This window comes from Ctenopharyngodon idella, chromosome 5 (assembly GCF_019924925.1).
Source record: "Ctenopharyngodon idella isolate HZGC_01 chromosome 5, HZGC01, whole genome shotgun sequence".
NCBI lineage: Eukaryota > Metazoa > Chordata > Actinopteri > Cypriniformes > Xenocyprididae > Ctenopharyngodon > Ctenopharyngodon idella.
Genome location: NC_067224.1, coordinates 13,817,463 through 13,836,316, shown reverse-complemented (window position 1 = coordinate 13,836,316; position 18,854 = coordinate 13,817,463). Strand labels below are relative to the sequence as shown.

The window sequence follows — 18,854 nt, the reverse complement described above, 5'->3', positions numbered from 1 at the left end:
TGGACAATAATAAGTCTTTGTTAGAGTTTCTGTACTAAAAGTAATTTTCTCATCAATAAACAAGCAGAATGAAAACTGTTTAGTGTAAATGGATGACAAAATATCCCATAATAATAATAATAATAATGTTTAGATTGATAAATAAGATATGAATTGGTAAATAAATTAATTAAAATTGTGTACTAAATTAAAAAATAATTACACTTTTTAAAAAAAGACTCATTTAGCAGATTTAATCCCCCATAGGTGCTGGTGTAGGCTTTAGATAAGGAATACATAAAAAAAAAAAAAAAAAAAAAAAAAAGAAAAGAAAAAAGTTATCTTTCGATGGTGACTGAAGTTTTACTATAGGCTAATTTAAACAACAGCACTGAGTAGCTCATTCAAATTTTGGAGCTGAGATTTTCCCGCTTACATGTTTTGAAATCCACAACCGAGTTTAAAGGGAGGGCGTGTTTTTCCCACTGCCATTTCAGAAAGTTTGTCAAGTAAATGAATAGCTAAGGCTACAGCTCGTGAAGTTGTGTGGCGGAAGGAGCCTCTGGATGAGAGCAGGAGAATGAAGACTTGAATACATGATTTCATTCACTCAGCTGAGACTGCACGAGCAGCACCGGAGCTCTCGAGGACAAGCCACAAGTGCCATTTTTTGGATCTATTCTTTATACTTTCGTGATTTATTTCCTTTTCTTGAACAGACCAATGTTGGATATATGTTAAGCCTGCGTGGAATCCCACAACTATCCATAAGAAGGAATGCATCTTTTCCTCGTGAAACTAATTCTTCTGATATCACTCATTACTTTGACGCAAGGTACGTTTTATTGGAAGATGCTTTCTTCATTATCCGATAGTAGCAATTTCTACTCGATCAAACATTATGATTAACACGATTACTAATTAACTGCTTAAGATTATTTCTGATATTTACTGTAAAATGAAACACTTTGTTCGAGAAAAAGTCACTTGTTGCGCACTGATGTCAGTACGCAGCCTACTCACTTATTTCAAATCACAGAAAGCAGGCATGTTCGGGCATCATCCTTTGATATTAGGTAGACTGAAGTCTAACTTCAGTCTACCTAATATCAACTCCTACATATCACAAATTATGTAGGCTATCAAAAGATGTTGGACTACGGTTTCTAACTTGTAACTAGTGTAACTTTTACGCAAACTATACATATTCATCTTTTTAGTAAACTCGGGATATTGTATTTTTCGTACGTTACTCGTTATGATTTAGATTTGAACGCATCGAAAGGTGTTTTTGAATATCTGTCACTCCGCATGGCGGTTCATAAGTAGTATTCGGGGCAAATGTTTGAGTGAAGTTTCAACACTTTTGCAGTGAGATGCTACCTAACGTGCATTTATGGCAAGCCGTTTGTATTACTTGCCACTAACTAGCATATTAATGTTAGTAGCCTACTAATTTTTAAATACTAAGTAATCCATTATACTTTTCAATTTCATTGGTAACTATTTCCACCATGCTTATTCCAGTTTCGACAATCATCAATTCAGTTGCTCACAATTAGCCTACATATTCATTACATACCCTACTGATACTTATTCCATTGCTTTTAGTCACTATCTTAATGCTGTATATGACCAAAAAAAAAAAAAAAAAAAAAAAAAAAAAAAAAATATATATATATATATATATATATGTATAATAAAATAAAATAAAAAATACAAATCAATTTAACTAATAAGATAAGAAATAGTACTAGTATAGGCAATAAATACAAGTAACAAAATAGATATTAGTTGGTTTTAAGTAATAAATGTTAAAGCAGCTTGCCATAGTACATTCCCAGAACAGCTGCAGAATGAAGAATGCTGTCCAGTCCCTCTGTCCACAAACATCACTTTAAGGTGTTAGGAGTCACACTTTCTTTCTGGATTCTACCCAGTATCTTACTCACTTTTGCACAGTTTGGAACCAAATTGACAATTCAAGATTATGTAATAAATATATTATTATTTAAATATTTAATTTTAAAAATCAAGCTTTCAATACTAGTATTTCTAAATCAAGGTTGACACTACTTTGGGCAAGATATAATAGATTGAGATGATATCAAATCATGTAACACTCAATAGAAATTAATTACCCTGTTTCTGTGTTTCCAGGCCTGGAATGTTCGGAAAAATGCCAAAATGAGGGTACATGTGAACCTACTGCTGATGGGAGAGGAGAATGCAAGTGAGTAATTAGAACTCAATTACATAAAATTGCTGTGTCTGAACCAAACTGATACCCTGGAGGAATTTAATACAATGTTTTTGAATAGCACACATCACTAATATGAGATTTCCTTTTGATCCGGTCCCAAAAGTTTTGAATGCCGTATACAAACAATTGCATACCAGAACACATGCGATCAATTTGAATTCCAACCTTGCAAACAAAAGCAAAGTGTGCTTCTCTCCTTGAAGAACATGGCCTCAACTAATGAACGACATACACAACCTCTGATGAAGAGAGTCTAGGGCATCACCCTCCAACCCCCTCCGGCTGGTTGTGAGTACGGGCCACTTCTCCAGCCCAAGTCTCGGAGACACCCGAGGCCCTAAATCTTATTTCGCTTTTCTTTTATGAAACGACAGCTGGGGTTTGCCAGGAGCCCGGCGATCATTGTTCTCCAGTCTAGATTAATTCTGTGTGACTAATCTGTTTGAGGCTTCCCAGAATGCCTGAGTCCCCCCCACCCTGCGCGCCCTGCCCCTGCTCGGGTGTTTTGTCCTATTTTGAATGCCCATTCACTCTCTGTGATTTACATTAGAAGGACAGATGGCAGTAGAGTGTAATTGGACTGGATGTTTTCATAATTGGTAGCATTGCACCAGTGGAAAATCACGAGCAAACAGGTTGCCTCAGCGCGCATAGCATCACACAACTCTCCTTTCTCTGTTGCACCCAAATGTATGCTCTCACACAAAAGCGATGGTTGACTGCTACTTTCTTCTGATTGTGTTGGTTGATTTTCTAATAGGGTTAACTTCTCTTTGGCCCTCTGTACTTTTTTACTTGCATTCAGCAGTGATGTGAATGCAGGATTGGGTTGCAAGCATTTGGCCAGGGTAGCATTGTCTTTCTCCGGCTATCAATGAGTTTATCAGGGTGGCTATGAAGGAGCACACTGGCAGGGCTTATTTGAAATGGGACGGTGGCGGCTCTGTTTTTGGCCTCCCTCAGTGGACTGCGAGCACATGGAGCCGCGCTGGCGGTGGGCCACATCTTAATTCTGTCTGGCAGCCTCCCTGCCTCAGTCGGGCCACAAAGCCACCATTGTGCCCTATCATACTCAGACTCCTCTAATTAAACATGGAGATACAAACGAAGGCCGCTCTCCCACTCAGGATGGCACGTTACTTTGTCTAGTACCTTTTATCTATTGTTTAGATTCAACTGGTGGACAGACCGCTTGGGTCCTGCAACATGTCTGACAAACTTTGGCAAAAAGTGAGTTCGTAGGTCAGCTTTGGCCACACTGTCCCTCTAATCAAATGGATCCATTGTGAATGTCCTCAAATGCTTTGTGACATACTTTGCGCTTTTAGTAGCCTCACTGTAAATAGTGAAAATGTGTAGAGGTTCCCTTAAAGGTCTAGTTCACCCAAAAATGAAAATTACACCATGATTTACTCACCCTCAAGCCATCCTAGGTGTATATGACTATATACACACAATCTGAGATATATTTAAAAATATCCTTAGTCCTCCAAGGTTTATTATGGTTGTGAATGGGAACCCAAATTTAAAAAATCATGGGATAATAAATCATGGGCTAATTTTCATTTTTGGGTGAACTATCCCTTTAAAGGTAGAGTTCACCCCAAAATAAGTATTCAGTCAATATTTATTTACCATGTTATTCAAAACCTGACTTTTTTCTTCTGTGGAATATAAAGAAGGCATTTTGAAAAATGTCTGTGTTTTTTGTCCATAAATGAAAGTAATTGTGGCCCAATGTGGTTTTGACTTTCATTAGTTGTACAAAAACTGTTATTATTCCTCAAAATATTTTCTTTAAAATGACTGAATGTAGTCAGGTTGATTCAGTCATATTAAAATATTTGTAAATAATATTAAATATTACACACTAATTATTATTAATAATAATAATAATAATAATAATTTTAATAATAGTAATAATATTTACATATGAAATAATATTTACATACATCAAACTAGTTAATTGTCCCTTAAGAGACAATTTACGTTGTCTGACCAAATTGTTTACTGATCATGGGCTCCTGACACGCAATAGTTTTTATTGTGAAAATGCACAGGTTTATTTTTTATTTTTTATTTTTTTAAACTGACTTCCATTGGTTTAATTTAGTCAGTCACATTAAATGTTTTTTTTTAATTGATTAAAATTACTAAGAATGAATAATACTTTTACCGTATTTGTCAATCTTAGTTAATGTTAATTTCAACATTTACTAATATTAAAACATTTACTCATTATTAAAATCAAATATTGTATTTGTTAACATTAGTTAATACACTGTGAACTAACATGAACAAAGAGTGAACAGATGGATTTTTATTATCTAACATTAACAAAGATTAATAAACACTGTAACAAATGCACTGCTCATTGTTAGTTCATGTTAGTTAACATATTAACATATGTTAACAAATGAGACCTTATTGTTAAGTGTTACCAAATTAGTTAATTTAAATGCAAAGTACATATTATTTACCTGACAAACAGTTTATTACAGTGCAGTAATTGAATGTGCCACATCAAGGGTAAAATGTAAAATTTAAATCAAGTGCTGTTAATCTAGTCTTAAATTGTTTTGGAAAAATATGTTGGTTCTACTTGACATTCCATGCCAGGAATACCAAACACTCATATCTGGCACTCGGACAGGCTCGTAAAGGAGTGAGCCGTTATCTCTGACACTTTGGCAAGGCCTGAAGTCTAACTGACAATAATACAAACCAGCTTCCACATCTGAATTCCTTGTATGTATGAGGGACGGCAGATTCGAATCAAAAGGATTAGTGTTCGACAAGGAGATGAGAGATGCAAGACTGGAGGGAGATGAGTAAAAGTTCACATGCGAACTTCAGACCTTCCGACTGAGTCTTTGATGGGCGGCTGTTGATGTAATGTGCAAAAAGAGCTCACTGTCTTCCGATTGGGTCCCTGTAGAGTCATAAAGATTTGAATACAGACCTAAAGTGACTGATATAAGTGGGATACATATTGTTTTAACATATCACTAACATATTATCTAATAAATAATCTCACACTTGAGGCTTAGTTGTGTTGTAGTTTAGTTCTATTTTTGTAGTTTGGGATTATGACATCTTGTGTTGCAGGATTAAGCCCTTCGACCTGAAAAATATCTATAGAAGTCAACTGTTGCTAAGCATGGACATTTGTTTCTGAACTCCTGATTTGTTGTTTTATTTTTTTTTAACTAGATGTTTCAAGACTTGCTGCAACATTTAAGCTTGCTGCATACTTAATATTTTGTGGAGACTTTAATACATCAGGATTCTTTGATTAATAGAAAGTTCAAAAGATTAGCATTTATTTGAAATAGAAATCTTCTGTGACATTATAAATGTCTTTAACATCACTTTTGATCAATTTAATGTGTCCTTGCTGGATAAAAGTATTATTTTTTTTATTAAAAATTTGCAAGTTGCCAAAAAGATTGTAATTTACACCCTGGGTATTACCATGTGTGGTGTGTCTAATGAATTAAACCAGAATGGCCACTTGTTTGTGCAGGACAGTTTCAATACAAGTTCTGTTTGCTTTCTAGAGATGAGTTCCTCCGAGTTCCTCACTGTATTTAGATACAGGAAATGAACACCAGTGCCAAAGGAAGAGAAGTTGTAGTCTCTTATCATATCACTACAGAGGCCTAATGTCTTGACTGACTAAAGTGGCTTGTGTTGGCAAGTTGAAATCTGATTCTTCCTTATTTCTATCAGGAATTCGGCAAACTTTGATTGTACATTTTGTTATTGCTAGATTGTGTTCTGTATGTACAGCTGGCCAAGCACAAAAAAGCTGCAAAACACACCATGCGTGTGTTGTTTTTGTTTGATGCTTTTGACCTGAGCCATCTGTCTGTGGAACACTGCATTACAAGTGATCAGTATCAAGGTAAATAATTCACCGTGTACAATGGCTGCTACTTACAGCATAATAGCTGCTAATGCCTGTGGTTTTGCCATTCATCCCTGGCAGTGGCAGATGTTTGAAAGTTTCTCACATTGTCACACTGTCAGAGGGGTTGATGAGTATATTTGAATAAATAAATCCTCTTCCTGTTAAATGTCCGGCATCATTCCACTCAAAATGACTACTAGTGCCATGAAGAGGATCTGAAAACATTAATCTAGTCCCTTGCGTCATAAAACCACCAGCAGTAGCACTCATTAGAAAGGTATTGGGTCCTTTAATGGCTGCTCTCTGTCCCTTGCTGTCGTTCCCATAGGGTCCCGCAGTACAAGGGACAAATAAACACAGGCGTAATGAACACTAACAGATGTGGGCCTGAAGGATCAGGTCTCCTCCAGTGATTACAGAGAGAGTGCGAAGAGCCCCGGGCCATTGTTTCATAAAGAACAGACAAGACTCAAAGACTCCTCAGAGTTAACTTCCCCTCTACAGGAAATTAGGGTTTAAAAGAGAGTAGATTTTGTGTTATTGTTGTGTTGCTTAAGGGGACAAAACAGGCCAGTGGTGCAGCCACCTCCCTAACAAAACGTACAGGTAACCTCATCACACAAGCAACTAATGCTAGTTAATTGCCTGTAGGAATGTTCTGGGTTCATTACAATCTAAGCTCTATTGAAGGCATTTGAGGTATAATTTTGACAACCACAGTAAGTCATTTTTAACTCGTTTATCAGTTGTTGTTGTTTTTTGTAATAAAACAATAGGAACCTGTGAATATAGTTTAAATTAACGTAAAAATTATTGTAAAATAAAGTAGGTACAGGTTAAAAAATGAATCAAAAGCACTATAAAAGTATCACAAAGATGGTCCATACAGCTTGTGTTCGGGCTTCTAAAGTCATATGATAGCTTTCTGTTATAAACAGACCAAAATTTAAATTGTTACTGATAATCTTCCCCTCCAGTGAGCTGTTAACTTGAGAAGCTCTGCAACCGGATCAGTCGGATACATGAAAGAATCATTCAGATCAGTTTTGTGAACTGGATCATGGCTACTTCTCTTATGAAGAACTAGGACAGACTTCAAAATTTTCTGTCTATAGCAGATGCAGTTGCAAAAATCATATTGACTACTGGTATGGGAGTAATATGGATCAATATTTTGTTATAAAATATACTTTTACAGTATGGTGCTTTTGTGTCCTTTTTTGATAAGAGAAAATTACTTTATATAGAGAATAATCCTAACATAGGAGTAGTCCCACCACAAAAAGTGTCTCAAATAATAAACATTTAACCAAGAATTCATGTAAATGCTTTAAAGGGTGAGTTCACCCAAAAATGAAAATTCTGTCATTAATTACTCACCCTCATGTCATTCCAAACACATAAGACATTCGTTCATCTTGAGAACACAAATGAAGATCTTTTTGATGAAATCTGAGAGATTTCTGTTTGTCCATTGAGTCTACGCAACTACCACTTTGACGCTTCAAAAAGTTCATAAATAGATCGTAAAACTAATCCAACGGTTTAGTCCAAATTTTCTAAAGAGACATGATCGCTTTATATGATAAACAGATTGAATTAAGGCTTTTATTCACATATAAACATTTATCAACTCACATATCAGGTGTGGTAAACAGAAGCTCATACATGTTCGCTTTACGTGCGAGAGCCAATGAGGTTCATTCTCGTGTGTTACGCAGCACGTTTGAGCCAGAGAGTTTGAGCTTCGGCAAGAACCAAAGAGGTTTGTTCTTGTGCATCAAACAGGTTCAGTTGAGCTTCTGTTTAAAGTTCGCTGATCAATGTTTTATATGTGAAAAAAAGACTAAAAATAAATCTGTTCATCATATAAATATATTTGGACTAAAACGCTCAACTAGTTTTTTTTAGATTTCTTTTTGAACTTTTTGAAGTGTCAAAGTGGTAGTTGCGTAGACTCAATGGAGGGACAGAAAGCTCTCAGATTTCATCAAAAAGATCTTTATTTGTGTTCCGAAGATGAATGAAAGTTTTTGGTTGAACTATCCATTTAACCAAAATACTAGATTAATTTTGAATTTTGTACCTTCAGGCTTTGTTTACATCCATTTAGGGTTGTCAAAAGTACCGGTACTTCGGTACTGAAATTATAATAATTATTTAATATTATTTGTAAATGCTATTAAATTTGAAAATACTATTAAATGGACACTGTAATAAGGTGTAACCTTAAATATGTGACAGTACATTTTTGCAGTAGTGGTAGTACCGAGTACAGAGTATATTTGGTGCCCTCTTATAGGCACTGCTTTCAAACGCTCCCATGTATCTGTGCAAGCGCTCGGTGAAGAGCATCAAAGGTTTCTATTTGCAACATGTTTTTGAAGCACTGATCATTGTAGCCAATCACAGAAATAGCTGTTAAATGCGAGAATGCAATGGGTTTAAGTTAGTCAGAAAACGCTCAAAACAAAGTTTTCGTTCACTTTTTTCGTTCATTTTGTGCGCTTTAGAGTTCTGAACGCTCGCAAATTCTTTCATTATCACCAACAAAGTGTAAACACAATCTAAATAAGAGATTCATTGTGCAGTGTAGACAGCTTTTCTGATTATAGCTGTATAGTTTTCGCAGGAGTGTAGATCTCAGTGAGGCACTGAACGGCACTGAACGTAGCCTAGTGATTGACAGCTTCAGTGATTAAAAAAGGGAGCACTCTTTGCTCGCTTTCTGTTTATAACCCATATACAAATAAAAAAAGTTTTGTTTTTCACGCAGCTCAGTACGCTGCAAAGTTTCTGTATTTACAACTGCATTTAAATGTGCGATTGAATCCGGAACTGCAATGATTAACAGTGATATAACTATAGCAACATACGGGACAAAACAATCTGATACTGTATGTCAAAATATGCACTGTCTAACCCTAGCCAATATTTACAGTGTTCTGTATTCAGTCTTGTTTCTTTCCTGGAGTTCAACCATGAAAGGGCTTCTAAGTTAGACTTTAACTTTTTTGTTGTTAGAGACAACCCCCTTCACTTTGTGACCTTTCAATGGCAGATGGCAGATTGGAGCGCAGTGGGTGGAAACCCCCTGTGTTTCATCTGGCTGAGGGTCAGGTGTCAACAAAACATCTGCTCTGGCCTGGGCGAGCATTGCAGCACCAGTACAACACTGTTGTCATGGGCTACCGGTGGCCACAGAATGAATCCCATCATAGTGAAGGTAGAATAACAGTATGGGGTCATTCTCTGGTCACAGAATCAAACACGAACTAGGGCTGTTTACAGAACCTGTGATTTATTTTTATGGGCTTTTTCTGTCTGAGTTGGATGGAGATTTGTAAACGGAGAGATTTTCACTAAGGTTAAACAGACTTGGAGGATGCTGCAGTTTTAATGTGCACAATTGTAAACCTTATTTTCATGAAAATGCACTGATTGTGTTTTATAGGAAACAAGCAAAACAACAACTATAAACGAAGCAAAAAATCTTGTTTATATCCTGTTTGGGGAAGAGATTTGAGATGAGAATGTTAAATACACTTTAATCATCACATTATATCTTTAGCGATCATACATACTTGCACGACTATATGCTGTTGATTACCAATAAAAATAATTTTGATGTGTCAGTTGTCAACAAACGAGAAAAGCATTCATTGGAGGAACTTCTATGGAGCAAGAAAATTCCTTTAAAAGATTTTACAACCAGTAAATATGGGCCAAACAGACCCGGTCTCAATGCTTTTGTCCTCTTTAATGTATTTATCCTAGTAGGCTACTCTTTTGTGGCCTTATGCCACTTTAAGTAGCTTGATTGCTAATGTGACAAGCATTTGCCAAGTTAAAGAGCAAACTGGCAGGGTTTCCTACTGAGGTCCTCAGTGTACTCACCCTAATTCCCTAATGTGTGCTTTACTATCAGGAGCCAGCGCTGACTAAGTGCCCTATGTATTTACCCCTCCAGAAGCAGGACTGTTTGCCAGGACAGGCAGGTCTAGTAGACTTTCAAAGGTGGTGTGATTTTCCACAGGGTTCTGTTAAGTGCGGCTGCCAGGACTCTCCATTGAGGAGTGCTGTCAGGGATGGGGACACAAAACGGGGTGAATTTTTAATGTAAACGGTAACATTCCAGCAAGACCACAGACTCCTCCTCTCAGGCAATGCAAAAATCCTTTAAAACAGGTTCATATTCTTTCTTTCAGAAAGCTTGTGAGTCAAAGGTCTATCCATCATGGAATCCTACTAGACTTGTTTGGGGAAATTAAACTGAAGAACAAAAGAATTTGGGCTTTTAGAGATCTAGTCAGACTGATGGGTACTATGGAAAGTTGTCTTCATTCCACACAACAGAAAATATTGTATATGTTAAGTTTTTAATTCTAAGTGTATTTAATTATTAATTACTATACTCAAGGCGAGCATCAACAACTCCTCTCTGAACACCTCTATTGTAAAATTATGATTTTTGTCAAACAGATGATAAAACAGAAAAAACACCCTAGCAACTGCATAGCAACACACTAAAAACACTCAGAACAGTGTCCTGGCAACCACCAACACCCTAGCAACATGGAAGTAACTTTAGCACCACTCATTCTTTCTTTAGGCAAAGTACAAATCAAGTTCCTCTACTGTATCAAGTTATTTCATGAAATAAATAATTACAGATTGTTATATCATCCATCCCAAATAGTTAGCCGATAGTTGGTAGTTTTGAACTTACCAGCATCATATGGTTAACGGTTATGTGATAATAACCCCTTTTGTCAGTGCCAATATCTACTGAGTAGTGTTGTCACGATACTGGAATTTCTAACTTCGAAACGATACCTTGAAAAATATCGATATTCGATACCATTTTCGATACTACGGGGAAAACTGCCATATATACTGCCATACAGATATTTTAATTATCATCTCATAATTTTTTGATAATTTGGGTAATTTTGCTGCAAAAGCTTTCACACAGCACAGGGAGGCTTTATTTGAAACTGAACTAAATTTAGTAAATTACTGAACTAAAAAAAAAAGAAGTAAACAGTCAGTAATAAATTAAAAACAAATAAACAAATTGCAAATGATAGAACATATAAATAGACTGACTGTGTTTACCTAAATACTCGCCAAGACGGCATTTTGACATAATGTTGTGTGCATTTGACTGTTTAAGTGCAATACGCCACAAAAAACAACTCAATGTGGTACTCATAGGCTGTTTGATATGCGGCTTTATGTGCGTGCCACTTATATAGATCAGTGGTTTGCGTGCTTATGGTGTGAGTGTGAAACCTGTGAAAATGAGTAAATTTATGCGGAGCAAATGAGACGAGTGAGTGACAGGAGGCAGGTGTGTGTCAAACTGTAAATTCGCAGTCGGAGAGATGAGAGAGCGAGAACATGCAGCTGGTATTGGTGTATCAATACTGCAGAAAAGGAGTATTGGAACCATTTCAACTATTTCAGTATCAATGCATATCGAAATATCAGTATTTTTGACAACACTATAACTTTGTCAATGGATAAAACACATTTTCTTTTTGTTTTTTTTTCTTTTTCATTCTACAATTGAATTAACTCCCGAAAAATGCAGGTAGTGACAACCGCATTTACCAAAATTCTATGCAGTGTGTACAGAACTGAACTGTACATCTAGTTGTTAATGTCGTATTTTAACATCCATCAGAAATGTTTCTCTCTTCTTTACTTGCGGTGCAAGAAATCACAAGGAAAGCGGTATGAGCCTTAACTCATTCATGTTGCCAGATCTAGCTAGAAAAACAATGAAAAAGAACAAGCCCACAATAAACTGAAATAAATCCAAATGCTTTATGCTGAAAATATGAACAAAATATCATGATCCGCAGCTGCTCATTTTAAAAACTCCGCAAACTTGATCGCTTTATGAGCCAAGCTTAAACAACAAGCCCAAAGCACTTATAATAAGTGGACACGACGACACTGCAAGAACTGCTCTGTGAAGCAGCCTTTACAAGCATAAGCAAAACACAACATCTCCATCGACTGTGCTTTAGTTAAAAGTTTAGCTAAAAACAGTCTTTTGTCACTGTATTACTTAGTCAGAATAATATTACTTAGTCAGAATAGCGCATACCAAACACGCTAGACCCCAGAACGTTGCTATGGTTACTGTTGTGTCAATCATCGCAGTTTTGGGAGTGAGTTGTGTTCTGTACACTCATAGAACGAAAATTTAGGGAACTCACTCCACGCATTTAAATGCGGTTGTCACTCCTGAAACTTTACAGTGTGTACATATATGTATATTGTGCATCCCAAGTTAATACTGATTGCACAATATATTTGAGAAATATACTGAATCTAAAATAAGTGGCAATTTAATCTCATCAGTATTGTTTATATCTCATTTATATATATGGTAACTCTTTAGTTTATGGTCCAATTCTCACTATTAACGAGTTTCTTATTAGCATGCATATTACTTATTGGCTGTTTAGTACTTATAAAGCACATATTAATGCCTTATTCTGCATGACCATATTCTACATTCCTTAATCCTACCCAATACCTAAACTTAACAACTACCTTACTAACTATTAATGAGCAGTAATTAGGAGTTTATTGAGGCAAAAGTCATAGTTAATAGTGAGAATCAGACCCTAAACTAAAGTGTGACCATATATATATATATTTTTTTTTTTAATACATGCAAAAAACATGAAAAAATCTTACCAATCCCAAACTTTTGAACAGTAGAGTATATATTTTATATAATATAAAAAATACTATGAATGTAGTATGCAAATAGATATTGCCAATGGCCGTTGAAGAACCCATAAAGCTTAGAAGCTTTTACAATCTTTCAGCCCAGTGCTGAGGTGTGTGATTCAATAATGACCTTATCATCCAGATATACCAGGAACTGCTGAAGATTGGAGGAGAAGGTGGGAGGTAGTGAAAGGCATACGTGGAGGAGTGCGACTACAGCTCTAGCCCAGCCAAGTAGGAAGGAAGTGAAGGGGAGGCTGGAAGATTAAAAAGGGAGGCCATGATGAGAACAAGAGGAATAGAGAGGTGACCGAGGGATGGGATGGGATGGAAGGGAGGGGAAAGAAGAGGAGGTTTAACAGCTGAATGCTCACTCAGAAGGGTTAGAGGCACCCAGACTGCGCTCAGCTCTGCTCTGAATGGCGGCAGGAACAATGGGCCTTCTCATGGAGCCTGTCTGCTCTGCTCTGTGGTGGGCAAACCATTCAACTGCCTGCTGCCTCGGCCCTCTTATTCTCTTTGGGAAAGTGTGGGGGGAGTTTATGAGTAGGGAGTCGGGTGCGCTGTGACCAGCAGCTGCCGCTCCCTCATTAGCATGCGCACCTGCTCCCTGAGGCCTTTTTGGAAGGCCGATACAGGCCCTCATTGCATTATTCCAGCTCAGTACAGATCATAACTGCACACAGCGATGTGTTGTCTGGGTTAAATCAGCCTAATTTTTCTGTATAAGATCTCAATTCTTGTTGAAAACAATCTGTTATAATTTTTTTTGTGAGACGAGAGCTTGATAAACTATGAAAACATACTGTAACTTTGAAAATGCAAATACTAAAACCAAGCTGAAACTGAAACCCCCCCTACAAAAACATCAAAAACAAATCATAAGAAAAGATTGGCACGGTCCTAATTAATTCTGTCAAATCTTTTGCTGTTCCTGGCTGTTTAGCACCTGCTGCTCTGCATGTCCTTCTAAAAGAAGTTAGAAACGACTGGCTGAATGTTATGAATCTGTCATTTTGCAGAGAAGCCATTATGGAAGGATGGGGAAGTCAAACTATATTCAAAGACTATAGATAAAGAAAGACGGTTCACTCCTATTAGTTATGAATGGGAGAAACTGCAACGCGCAATATGGTGGAATACTTCCCGCCTTCTAAGTAAAAGAGCCAATCGCTGATTGATAAAGTCATTGCATCACTGCAGCTGCCGTTAGAAGCTCCGGTTCCCATAGAAACCTGAGACTCGCACTTAGGACTGCACATGCACATTGGCTCATCTAGCCTGAAAAATAAGCTTTTTTAACGCTTTTTGAGCATAAGAAACAACATTTGTGGGACAGTTTGTGTCAGATTTTGTTGCTGATTTGAAATATGTTATTGAATTGTGAGTTGGGGAAGCAGTTTTTGAGATTTCAGGATTCAAATAGATAGGACTTGGCCTTGGATGTCCGAAATAGAGGCGTTGCACATATGGCTGCCGAGTGTACAGACTTTCCTTGAAAGGGACTTTGCTATATTATTACCTAACAGCAAACCAGCAGCAGTGTTTCTTGAAGTCAGCATGAAATTAAAATTTGAGTTCTATAATGAAAATTCGAGAATCAAGTTCTTTTTTGATATTTATATGGAAGACAATATGGAATATAAAAGAAAAGATCTGTCGCTACTTTCATTTCATCACAACTTTAAGGGTACAGCAGAAAAAAAACACTGTTTAATTCTCAGGGTCAGAGAGGGAGTGAAAATTGGTCATAACAATTTTTGTGCAAACTAACTTGTGTATGTATGATATGACCCTTTACATATAATCGGATTTGAACTCATGGTAATTTCTGCCTGTTTTACAGTCTAGAAACCAATTCTCTACTAAGGAAATCTTTTACGACATCAAGATTTATAAGAATTATGTAACTTTAGAGAGTTTGTTGTTGTGCTGCTGATGTATAAGATGTTTGTGTAATACCGCAAAAACCTAAACAAACCTCTAGAAATGTGTCGGAGTGGCCATGGGACAATGAGAGGAAAGGTAGCATTGTGGGCAGCAGTGCAGTTCCCACCACACACTTAATGGTTTTGTCGTGCCTGGTTCTCAGTCCCCTGTGTTTTCTTTTCTTGGTTGAAGTTATTGGCCATCCTAATCCTGGGAGAGACACAGTAAAAACACTCACCCCACTGAGGGGGGCCCTGTTTGGATCAGAGAACAGTGCACTGGGAATGTGTTGAGATATTCCGGCTGCCCCCCGGGGCCAAAAACATGGCTTAGGTATTCCAGAGGCTCTCGATGGCTTTAGCTTTTTGCAAAAGGTTATTTCAGCATAGTAATGTCGAGGGAGGGCCCCTTTTGTGTCGCCGAGTAAAATCGGCAAAAGATTACTTTCAAGCCAACCCAGGAAAAACCTGTTATGAAGTCTGTACGGCTCTTTTACAAAGTTTTTTGCTGTGCCGGCTCTGTATTCCCAAGGTCCTGATTGATGCTGTGGAGACTCTCTACTGTAGAAGAATAGCAGGCATTGAGGTGGAGGAAGACAGCTTTGAAGTCCTGATAATGTTAGCCCTGGGTTCAAAGACCCTTGTATAGACACTGCCTTGTCTTTGGAGTGAATGAATTCAGATTCATTCAGAAAGGCTGAGGTGCTCGATTTTCCCCTAAGAGCCGCTGATGGATGGCTGACTTTCATAAATCCGTTTGAAACAGGATTAGACTTGTGAACCAGAATCCAAATCTGTGAAAGAACTATAAACATTCAGAAAAGCACTGTCATTTTCCTTTCTTATGCTTTAAAACGGCCAGATATTTGATCTCAATTCAATGCAAATTACAATAAAATAAATATGTACTTCTTACACTTTTGTTACTGCTGTATGTATGTTTTTCTCAAGCATACATTATATATGTAAGGCAGGGACGTTTCCTCCGAGGAGGCAAGGGAGGCAGTGCCTCCTCAAAAAAATTGGATGAGAAAATAATCCATATTACAAAAATAAAATAACGCAAATATTACAAAATAAAGTAAAGCTAAAGTCTAAAGTAACATTGTCCAACAGCGACACCTACAGGTAAAGTTACAGTGAGAGTCCACATCTCTCGTGCCTCCTCTGAGCCCATAGAGTTTCAACAGACCCCCTAAAGCATGTGGTGTGTTTGGTGGGGGGTAATTGAGAATGAATGGGGAAAGTCATATGAGAGGAGTCAATGCATCCATCGCGCTATGATTGAATGTGATTGGTTGTGAAGGTAATCTAAATAAGTGAAAATAAGTGCAGCAATAATGTGCAAGCACATTTTATTAAATGCTCAACATTGTCTTATTTAAAAACAACAACTAATATTTGCAATTCCACACCAGTATGTATATGATAGTTCAGTGGTGCACTAAGTAAATAAAAGTCAGCGAAACTGAATTCCTTAGAGGCCCCATTTTTGCATTACACTGTGCTGCATTTCCATTGTTTTTCTAAATAAATATGTGCTAGATGGACGTGTTTGACTGTTGCACTCTAAAAGAAGTTGAGCTTTTAAAAACATGTCTCTAGTCTTTGTGTTTTTTTCAATTCCACTACCCTGCGTCTCAAGTTTTTAAACGTAAAAACATGTTCTGTTTGAATGGTCCCTTAAAGCTGTGTTGTGTAATAGTTTCAACGTTAAAATGCTATCCCAGCTTAGTATGCAACTATTAGCAAGCTGTTTATAGGTTGATTCCAATAAAAAGTGTAAAGACTGTGATGTTTTTTTCTTTTTCCATTAGTATGAGCATCCCGACAAGTTAGACACAGTAACATTACTGGTTACAATTTGTTAAAAGATACTAAAACTTAAAAATATAAAAGTTAAAAATGTTGTGGTTTCACATCATTGAATCAGTTGATTCAAGAGACCTACTGATGTCCAGCCCTCTCAAAATTCTTTCTCAATACAGTTTTTTTTTTCTTTACTCCAAACTGTAAGATGTTTGGTAATTTCCATATAAAACCACAAATAAAGTCTAATAGTCTAAAAGGATTTGCAATACAGCCCAGTTACCTCAATTTATACTGCCACTTTATTCAGTACTAGGTTATAGCCAATGAAAGTTGTGAAAGTTATGACTATGAAGCTCAAATCATATACTGAGTGCAGTTAACTAACTGTTAATAAATTATGGTTGCTTTCCACTCTTCAGGTGTCTCGATCAGTATGCTGGCCCAGCATGCCAGTTCCGCAACCCTTGCTTCCACTCTCCATGCAGAAATGGCGGCGTGTGCCATTTGATTACTTCTGCCAACAAGGTGGACTTTGTCTGCAACTGCAGCTTGGGCTACACGGACCGACTGTGCCTCACTCCCACCAATAACGTGTGCCTTAGCGCCCCGTGCCGAAACGGAGGCACATGTGAACTCACCAGCATCTACAATTACAGGTGTAAATGCCCACCAGGCTGGTCAGGTAAGACCACAATCCAGTTTTAAAAGAGGCATTTGAGAAGTATGAACTAAAATTCTGCAGAGCATATTCTGACCTTAAAACACTCTTATTCACTAGGTAAAAACTGCCAGCAAGCTGATCCTTGTGCCTCAAATCCTTGTGCCAACGGAGGTCAGTGTAGTCCCTTTGATTTTGACTACCTCTGCCACTGCACACCGTTCTTCTCAGGCCAAACCTGCAAACAAGACGTCAACGAGTGTGCCCAGATTCCCTCTCCTTGCAAGAACGGTGGTGTGTGTGAGAATGAGGTGGGCACGTATCGCTGCAACTGCCCTGCAGAGTACACCGGGAAACACTGCGAGACCCTCTATCAGCCATGTAACCCCTCACCATGCTACCACGGGGGCACCTGTGTACAGAAGGGAGAGACGAGCTACGAGTGCTCCTGTTTGCCAGGTAGGCATCCTTAATTCTTTAATAACCATTACCATTAATTACAAGTAATAGCATTGAACTCATCATGCTACATGCTTCACCCAAACTAGCAAAGCAAAGTAAAGGTTCCTTTCTAAATCACAAAATAATAAGAGTCTGCCAAATGTAATTAAGTAATTAAGTTGGTTTTGACTGCTGGGCAAAAAAAAAAAAGAAAAAAGAATGAATATAAAAAACATGTAAATAAAAAATTAGGGGTGGGAATCTTTAGTCACCTCACGATCCGATCCGATTCCGATTCTGGGAGTCACGATCCAATTCCAAAATTATTCTTGATCTACCTGTACTTTTTTTCTTATTAATTAATTAGTTTACCGACTTTAAAATCTTAAAGCTGCAGTCCGGCATTTTTCCTCTTTGTCGCCATCTCTGTTTGAAACCTGCCATTGCAGTCATATGCGGAATTGTTATCGTTACGTGCATTGTGCATCGGCATGACTCCTCAGCAGATGAATCTAATGTTTGCTGTCAATCACTACACCGGTGTGGATACTGTGCTTCAGAATCGTCTTAAAAAGTATGACCAATATAAGAATTTTCACTGGAAAATATCATCTGAACAAGTAAGTAACATTTCTGCTACTTTTGTTCTGACCAACTGAGGAAAAAACATTAGGCCTACAATAAATTGTGCTGCCAATGATTATTAAATCTAACGATCGCTTAGCTCGGATCACGCCAAACCGTGCAAATTATTATTACTGTTATACTTTGTTCTCAGATTGTTAATGTTAACAACATGTGTATTTAGTGTGTATTAGTGTTACCTGTAGATTTCAATTTCTGTAGCCACTCCGCAGTCCAAAGTCTTTTGCTTTTTGACTACGGATGAAGCTGCTGTGAGAATAGACTATAATCTGCTACAAGCAGCATCCTCACATGATAAAGCCGACTAGCCTGGACTCCTTCCTTTCTGTTTACAGACGTGACGTAATGACGCAAAGACGAACTGCTGCATGCTCGAATTTCCCGCGGAAATCCACCAGGTCGCTCTTATTATAAAACATTATTACAAGCTTACCGTTGTGAATCGAGCTAAGATAAGGAGAT

General features: G+C 37.4%; 1 protein-coding gene across 2 annotated transcripts in view; it reads left to right on the top strand.

Annotated features, from left to right (window-relative positions):
* Positions 1-482: 482 nt before the first annotated feature.
* notch1b (notch receptor 1b) overlaps positions 483-18,854 on the top strand; it is a 51,367-nt gene continuing 32,995 nt past the window's right edge. The window contains exons 1-4 of one of the 2 annotated variants that reach the window (XM_051895518.1): positions 483-814; positions 2,140-2,212; positions 17,068-17,330; positions 17,427-17,765. In XM_051895518.1, the coding sequence (XP_051751478.1) occupies positions 757-814; positions 2,140-2,212; positions 17,068-17,330; positions 17,427-17,765 (733 nt within the window). In that variant the 5' untranslated portion in view covers positions 483-756. The remainder of the gene's footprint in view (positions 815-2,139; positions 2,213-17,067; positions 17,331-17,426; positions 17,766-18,854) is intronic. The other variant, XM_051895519.1, reaches the window with a different exon arrangement.